At 35.3% G+C, this 8,936-nt stretch overlaps 1 protein-coding gene across 1 annotated transcript; it reads right to left on the reverse strand.

Annotated features, from left to right (window-relative positions):
- Positions 1-425: 425 nt before the first annotated feature.
- LOC149242311 (uncharacterized) lies at positions 426-3,052 on the reverse strand. Its single transcript, XM_089370808.1, has 4 exons — positions 1,841-3,052; positions 1,562-1,727; positions 1,185-1,426; positions 426-1,079 (listed from the first exon to the last, which is right to left on the reverse strand). The coding sequence occupies exons 1-4, from the start codon at positions 3,050-3,052 to the stop codon at positions 426-428; spliced, it is 2,274 nt and encodes a 757-aa protein (XP_089226934.1).
- Between the last annotated feature and the right edge of the window lie 5,884 nt (positions 3,053-8,936).

Consider the following 8,936-nt stretch of genomic DNA (forward strand, 5'->3'; position numbering starts at 1 on the left):
AAAACCAAGGTGAGTCAATAATAGTCTGAGATATGACCAGCTGATCCTGTCATAGGCTTTGGAAAGATCAATTTTTAGCACTGCCCCTTTCTTTTTTGCTTGTCTGATACTGTGGATGGTTTCCTGGGCCACCCCTATACCTTCATGAATTTGTCGTCCGTCCAGGAAACCAAATTGTTCGCTGGAAATACATACAGATATAATAGGTTTCAGGCGAACCGCAATGATTTTTGCTATAATCTTGTATATGGTATTGCAAAGAGAAATAGGTCTGAAATCTTCAAAAGATTCCGGGTCCTCTTTTTTCGGGATGAGGGCAATGAAAGTTGAATTAAAAGGGCCATAGATTTCTCCTTTCTTCCTTGACTCCTCCACAACTTCTGTAAGCTCTTCACCAATAGATTCAAAAAAGTGAGAAAACAACTCTATGGTCCAGCCATCCGGTCCCGGGCTTTTGTCTTTTGCATTGATTTTATAATACATTCTACTTCCTCCTTATTCACTTCCCTAAAGAGATTTTCTGCTTCCTCCCCCTCCACGAACCGAGGGAAAGCTTGGGCTGTTCTGATAATTTCAGCTAATGAGATCCCCCCAGGGTCAGCAAAAAGGGATTGAAAGTGGTTCTTTCCCAAGGTAGAAACAACCTCAAAAGAAGAAAACTCCCTTCCTTCAGTGTCCTTCAACTTCCATATAGTATTTGCATTTTTCCGGCCCCTTGCATAATTATGAAAAAATTTTGTATTTTCATCCCTCGCTTTCAACCAAATAGCCATACTTTTCAACCTCCACTCCTCTTCTCTGTCCAGCAGAATCTTTGCTCTACTTTTTTCTAAAGCCAGGATTCTTTCTTTCGACTCCTGGGATACATAAGCATCAGCTTCAGGATCTTCTAACACACTTAGGGCCTCGTCAATTTTGACCAGCTCCTCATTTTGTTTTTGCCTTCTGGCTGAGGCCCATTCAATGGTTGCTCTCTTAAGCCTTTTTAAATTCTCCATAAAGTGAGCTCCTTTGTTTTCCGGAGGATTGGGACCCGGATGCCTCCAGGTAGTCCTCAAAAGCTGATGGAAAGACTCCTCCTGAAGCCAAGTGGCATTGAATTTGAATGGTGAAGCCGGCTTTGGAGGGGGCTTTGAGAATTCAAGGAAAATGGGAAAATGGTCTGAATTTCCCCCTTAACCCACCCATTGCCTGAACAGAGGAATATATGAAGCCAACGACTCATTGATGAGAAAGCGATCCAATCTCTTTGCAATTCTCTCCTCTCTCGTTCTTCTGTTTCTCCAAGTCGGTTTAGCCTTTATGATATTTACATCAATCAAATTGTGGGTCTGAAGAGCTTTTGAGAAAAAATCTGACAAAGGGTCTTCCCTCGCAGAGGGCCCCCAAGCTTCAGCGGTCCCCAAAGAGAAATTTAAATCTCCCCCTATTATCAGATTTTTGTTTTTTAAGAGTCCTTTTGATAGAAAGTCATTCCAAAAAGAGACCCTACCCTGACAGGGTCCATACACATTGATAAACAGAAAAGGTTGATCAAAATTAGGTGAAAGGATCTCCATACCTAGAACATGGGGCAGACCCCAGAAATTTAAAACCTTAAATCTTCCTTCCTTAAAGCCAATAGCAAGACCGCCAGAGTGACCAGAAGCATCTAGGGCTGTGAATACCCAACCCAGAAAAAAGGAGCGAAGAGTGGACTCGACTTCAACACTTTTGCCCAGAGTTTCCTGGAGGAAGACTATATCCGGGTTATGACGAGAGATTAAATCTTTCAGAGCTAGTTTTTTGGGTTTACTAGCTAAACCCCTACAATTCCAAGAAAGACAGATCATTTGATAACCATCTCAGGGGTTTTAGCTGCTCTAAGCGCCCCAGGGATCGACATTTGTTTTCCATCAGCCACATCAAATTTTGCCTTAACTTGGGCTTTAGATAAATAAGATTTCCGCCCTCTACCTTTCTTTAAGAGACCCTTAGATGTCTCAGAACTAAGACCACCCACCGTTTCCAGGACATCATGAGAGCATGCAGGTCTCTTATTGTGAGATCTGAGGTTATAGTGACGGACGGGAGAAGAACTACCCAAATCCTGACTCATCTTAGGGATATCCTCACAGTTCAGTTTTAAAGAAGGAATAGCTTCTGAAAGGGATTCAATGTTTTGCAGAGTATCATCATAATTTGATGCCATAGGGAAATCCGAAGATATGCCACCGAAAAATGATTCGGAATTTAAAGAGAAATTGAGAGGAGAAGACTGCATATCGGTTGGAACGTCCTCAGGAGGGGCAGCCAAAACATCCAAGGTATTTTCCTTGAGGGACTGGTCATCTGCATCACGAGACGGAATCCCTTCCTCCCGCAGCACGCCCTCTTTCGACTGGGGAACATGTTCTACTTTCTGATGTTCTGCTTCTGTGTTATTCGCCTCCACTGGTTCCTCTGTTTTCCCCAAAAAACCCTCCCATTCCTCTTCTTTGCTCTTCGTCTTCTTTCTTCTTTTTCCCAATGGGCAGTCCCTTGCCAAATGCCCGTACTCATGACAACGGTGGCATCTAAAGGGAAAGAGTTCATAATCCAAGGTCTGCTCGTAAACATAATCCTTATACTGCAACGTGACCGATTCTGCAAGTCCTTCCTTCGGATTAAGCCTTACAAGAATCCTCGCCACCGCTCTTTCAAAAGTATGAAGGAAGGATCTATCAGCATCCAGATAAGTGCCCAAATGGTTTCCAATAGACATAAAAACTGAATCCACCCATAAGAAAGGAGGTAAATTTGGAGCCCTAACCCATACGGGGATTTCGTCTACCTTCTCCTTTGAAGCATCGAACAGAGGAGACCATCTTTTAAAGAAGACAGGCCGATTCCCGAACGCCCAGTTTCTCCCTTCGACCCATTCCATTGCTTCCTTACTGTCGAATTTTACCATGAACCAACCATTTACCAACGTGGCGGTCCTGAAAGAATTTGCCGGGGTCTCAAGCCACTGGCTCTCTGCCCATTTCCTTAAGAATTTACCAGATACATACCTCCCTCTCGCTCTACCCATGAGGGTACACTCTGCCACTTCCAAAGCATCCTCAACCTGAACGTCCATGCCTAGAACCAAGTCTGTGACCCGCTTTTTCTTCCACTGTTTGGCCTTCTTCCTTTTTTCCCCTACCTTTTCTGGGAAAAAAACCGCCTGCCTCCGCCTTTGCAGGATCAAGAGGGTTAGCAAATACCCCCGGATTCGATGTCTTTCTGAAACCCGCTAAAGCCCCCTCCGCCCTTGAAATACTCCGCAAGGATTCCTTTGAAAAAAGGGGTCTATTTACAGTCGGATGGCTGTTCCTATCACCCAATTCTTTCCCAGCACACTGAACACCCCCCACAGACCTCCACACCCCTTTATTTTGGGAAAAATTGATAATATCCTCAAGGCCACCCGACGAAACGAAAATTTTTGAAGGGGAAAAGGACTTACTGTCTGGTGAGGCAGTATTCTTGTCTTTCAGCGAACCTGACCTTGCATGAGGGTTTGCTTCCTCCGAAACCCTGCCTCCATTTTCGAAGCCGCTTGCGAGCTCCAAACTCTCGTCCAGTAACCCTTTAGCAGTATTTGAGCGCCACGAACCTCCACCCGAGAACAAAGCGGACGCATGGCTGACAGAATGCCCAAAAAACTCGTCGATATTTTTCTCCGTGACCTCCTTTCCCCAGACCGAGAGAATATCTTCCGGAGCTGGGTCAAGTTCAACCGTTTCGCTTTGTTTAACCATGGTAAAACAGCCCCGTAAAACCCTGACACCGCCTCACAACCGCTACCCGGTGAAAAACTGCAGAAACCGCCTGTGCTTTGACCTCTCCAAAAGAAACAGAAAAGGAAATACCGCCTAACGGGTTTCCACCACAAAGAAAAACGCTAAGGACAAGTCCCAAACAACCGCAACCCGAAACCCGTTCTCCAGTATCAAAAACCGTTTGCAGTCTTTTTCCCAGCTGTCACCCTCTCCGTTTGTCCGCCTAGATCGCCCTCGGTGTATCCGCCAGCTACTACTACGCCCCGTACCAACGAGGCCTTCCCTGCGCCACCTGCATCACCTAGGCCTATGGCCTAGGCTTCCCGTATCGAACCCTACTCCGTGCATCCTCCTTCCAAAAGCCAGTTTTCCCTTTAATCAGTGTCATAGTGTTATATCCTTGTGACATAAACTTATGATTTAAACCCTTATAAATTACAATCTTAAATTAATTTTCATTCTAATACTAAAATTTCACTACGCTAGAATACAATTTAAACAATTCTCTATCTACTAAACCTAACAAAAGCTTGGCCTAATTTGTGAAGATGTCAGTGGAGCATAGAGTAAGGTAACACTAGGATTCGAAAAAGTTAAGTGACTCATATGAGTTTCAAACATCTGACATATCCGAATGAAGTGATGATTAATTCTTTAACGTGCAAAAGGAAACACTCCTGTAATGGAACATTGCTCGGGATTTATTTTCCCAATTTAATATTCAAATTTATTTACTTATTTTTATGAAATGGGTTGGCAATTATTGATGTATATAATGTTGATAACAAAATAGAATATTTTATGAACAAAAATAAAAAATCAAAATTATAATAAAAATAAGAGAGTTAGAATATTATTAGAGAGCTTAGTCTAGTATGGAGGGTTAATGTATTGGTAGTAAAAAGTATAAAATTTTAATTTGGGAGTCTTTAGTCATTTACTGGTATAAAAATTCTTAAAATGCAAACATTAAAGTAAAATTGGATGAATGAATGGTTTGCATTTTCAGGTTCAAATTTAAAATGATTTTTTCAATTTTTTTATTTTTTTTCTTAGCCTTTGTTAATTCTTTTATATATATTTATACCATCTTAGATCCATCTTAATTTTGGATATATCAAGCATCTAAAGGGATCAAATCTCTAGAGGTGCAAACATTTCCTCAAGTTTTTCATTCGAAAAAGAGGTTTGCACCTTGAGATATTTGATATTTGATCCCTCTGGATGCTTCATAGATATGGGATTAATATGGATCTAGGGTGGCTTTCTGTCATGCGTAGTCACATGAAATTTGTTTAACATCTAATTATTCTCATCATTTTAAATATCCTAAATATGTCTAAGATTAATATGGTGATTTTTCTTTAATTTTAAATTTGGTTGAGTTACCTCAGTTTGTTGAGATGACATACACTATTAATAACTTGAATGATGAAAAATGATGAAATACAAATTTTGAATAAAAATTTACAATGTAATACTATTGAATGATAGAAAATATAAATAATAAGAATGAAGTCAATTACAAATAGTCTTCATTGTGATGAAGCTTAATCTATTTTCTTCTAGATTTTTATCGCCACGCCTATTATTTTTTCCATGCAATTGAAAACATAGACCATTCAAATCTTTAATTCGAGCTATTGTAGTAAGAATCATACCTTGTTTATCTTGTCATCCAATATTACTTGTGACTTTCTCCAAAGTTAATCATTGTGACTTATGATGTGTTAAACTCTAAGTAATTTTCAATGATAGTTGTTTCTACTACTTCATTTAAATGAAAAGTGACTAACAATGGTGAATGATGGAAAAAGAGAAAAATAAGGATAGAGCCAATTACAAATAGTTTACAATTTAAAGAAACAAAAAAATTCAGTTAAGTGAACATTTTATTTAAGATGAAAATTCAAGTATTTTATTTATGATTGAATTATTGTAACACAAAAATCAATGTACATAGTCAATAATTCCTTTTTTCTTCCAATGAAATCAATGCAAACTATTAATATAATTACTTTGAAATTAATGTACATGATACATCTAGTTACATCAAATTAAAAATCAAAATCTACAACTCAAATAAGTGCATCTAGTGCAAGCAATCAAACATGATTAGAAATCAACATCTATATTGAAATCAATGCATCTAGTGAAAGAAATCAAATAGGATTAGAAATCAACATATATGATGAAATCAATGCATCTAGTGAAAGCAATCAAATAGGATTGGAAATAAAAAACTATAATAAAATCAATGCATCCAATGCAATCAATCGACTAAGATTAGGAATCAACAACACTGAAATCAATGTATCATATGAAATCAATCAAACATGATTAGGAATCATTATCTACACTGAAATCAATACATTTGTTTTAGTGAAAACCCAAAATATTCATAAAATGAAAGGCTTGTTTCTCTCCCTCTAACGCAAGAAATCAAAGAGGATTGGAAATCAATGAATCTAATGCATCTAATTAAACAAGATTAGAAATAAATATCTATATTGAACCAATGCATCTAGTGAAAGAAATCAAATAGGATTAGAAATCAACAACTACACTAAAATCAATGCATCATATGAAATAAATCACATAGCATTATGAATCAAGATCTTCAATGAAACCGGTGCATCTATTTCAATAGAAAGCAAAATATTCATAAGATAAAATATTGTCTCCCTCCATCTCTCTATATCTCTCTTCTTGCCCCTCTCTCCCCCCATCATTTGAATTTATATCTCCCCCCATCCTTCCTTTTTTGTCTCTCTATCTCCTTGCAAAACATACACACACACACTCTCTCTCCATCTATCTCTCCCCCCCTCCCTTCGTCCCTCTCTTTGTCCTCTTCCCTCTCTCCCACCTCCATCTATATCTCTATCTCCCTCCATCACTCCTTTGTCTCTTTATATCGCTCCCTAAACATACAAACTCTATCTCCATTCTATTTATTTATTTCTCCTTCCCTCTCTCTCTTTCCTTCTTTTTATCTTCCCTCCCGCTCTCCTCTCCTCCTCACACTCTCCCCATATATTTCTTATCACTCTCTCTCTCTCCTCGTTTATCTTTCCATGTCTTTCTTCTTCCATGCCCTCTCTCACCCTCCACCTTCATCTCTCTCTCCTTTTATCTCTCCCTTTATTATATAATATAATATTAATATCCATAATTTTGAAACTTGATATTCATGCATTATATAATATTATATTACACGTAATATTACATTAGAACTCTTTATCCTAATATATTAATATATAATATATATTGATATTAATTTTATGAAACTAATATATACTAATATATTAATATATATTATAATTAAATATAATTGATTATTAAATTATAATTTAGAATTTTAAGTGTTATTAACCATGTTTAATTAATTACAATCACCATGTATTAAAATTTAATTTTAAAATATTTACATTCTAAATATCTATATATTTTCAAACACAAACTTTTATATTTCCATTAGAGCTTTTATTTCTAAATTAAGAAAATTAATCTTATAGTTCAATCATAAATGACTCACAATATGGGGTGGATATGTAAATTATGGACACTCTCTAGAATGAGACAAAAAGGTGAGGTATAAATAGGTTTTTTTTTTTTACTATGGCTCTATTTATTAAAGAAAGGGGGATGAGTAAGTACACACAAATAAGATTTTAAACAAATAACTTAAATGGGCAGACAGATGTAGATAAAGAATTTAATAAAACTTTAAAAATGTTCGTTTTCCTTGGGGAATTTATGTTTATGTGTTTGGTTAGGGGAAATTTACTCACCAAATTTCATCCTTATATGCATTTGCTCTCCATTTCCATCACACATATTGCATATGCCAATCACATATTTTAATTTGATAGTGCATTGTTTGATTATATCTATAGTGTAAAACAAAAAATGATATTAGAGGATTCATTATCCTAAATGTGCAAATATTTTCTTGATATATTTGTCATTCAATTTGAAACAATTTCTTTGTTAGCCAACATTAAAAAAATGGGATATTCTATATGATACTAAATCCTTCAAAAAAAAATGGACTTTTTTCGTTAATATTATGTGTTTTTTTCATTCAAATCTTATTTGGGAGATCTCACTACACATCTTATTTGAAAATAACTATGTATTATACACACTTACAGATGAACAAGTATAATGATTTCCATGTTAATATCTTAATCAAATTTTAAAATACACAATTGAAATAATTATAACAAAATTTCCATGTTAATTTGTTAATAAATACTTTCAAATTAATTAAAAAATATAAAAATATGTAAATTTCCATGTTAATATCTTAATCCAATCTTAAAATCTACAATCATACTATTTGAAATAGATATAACAAACTTAACATGTAAATTGACATGCTAATAACTTAATCTAAGTATTTTCACATTATTTGAAACGTAAAATTTCTGTAGTCATTTAAATTAAGACAATTATAAATTGCAATGTGTACTAGTGAAACCTAAAATGACCGATTTACATGAATATTATAATAGTAATGTTGGGGGAGAAACAATGGAATTTTAAATAATTCAATGTTGGTGATTAACTCATAATAATGTTTTGGATTAAGTTTTTATATACTTTATCGTAAGAAAATGATTACTTTGTATTTTACTTTAGAAATCATAAACCCTAAACATAAGTAATGTAAGTTGAAAACATAAAATTACTTTAATTATTAATTTATAATAAAGAAATAATAAGCTTTACAATTCTATTATATGTCTTTTATTCAGTAGGAAATTTTTTATACCAAAAAAAATCATTTCAAATTTATATACAACAAATATAATTATAGAAATTGTTTCAAATTTACATACAACACATAAATTTCTAAGTTATTTGTTTGGATATCACCTCCTTATATATTAGGAGCCATATATCACTGTGAACATATCATACAACAACCTCATCAAGAGTCCGCGATTACATGGAATCATAAATATTTTTATCATTTACTAAATTTTTTTATCATTTAATATTTTTAATATTTGGAAATGGAGCAAGCACAAAGATGACTTCGAAATTTAAACTTAACCAAAACGATGAATTGTAATGGTGGTATTAATTGATTTTTAGTTTTTCAGGTTATTTTCATTTTTAACATAATTTGTATTGAGTGAA

The sequence above is a fragment of the Pinus tabuliformis genome, chromosome 8, assembly GCF_031772625.1.
Source record: "Pinus tabuliformis cultivar Carrire ecotype Pingquan chromosome 8, CPIR1, whole genome shotgun sequence".
Taxonomy (NCBI): domain Eukaryota; kingdom Viridiplantae; phylum Streptophyta; class Pinopsida; order Pinales; family Pinaceae; genus Pinus; species Pinus tabuliformis.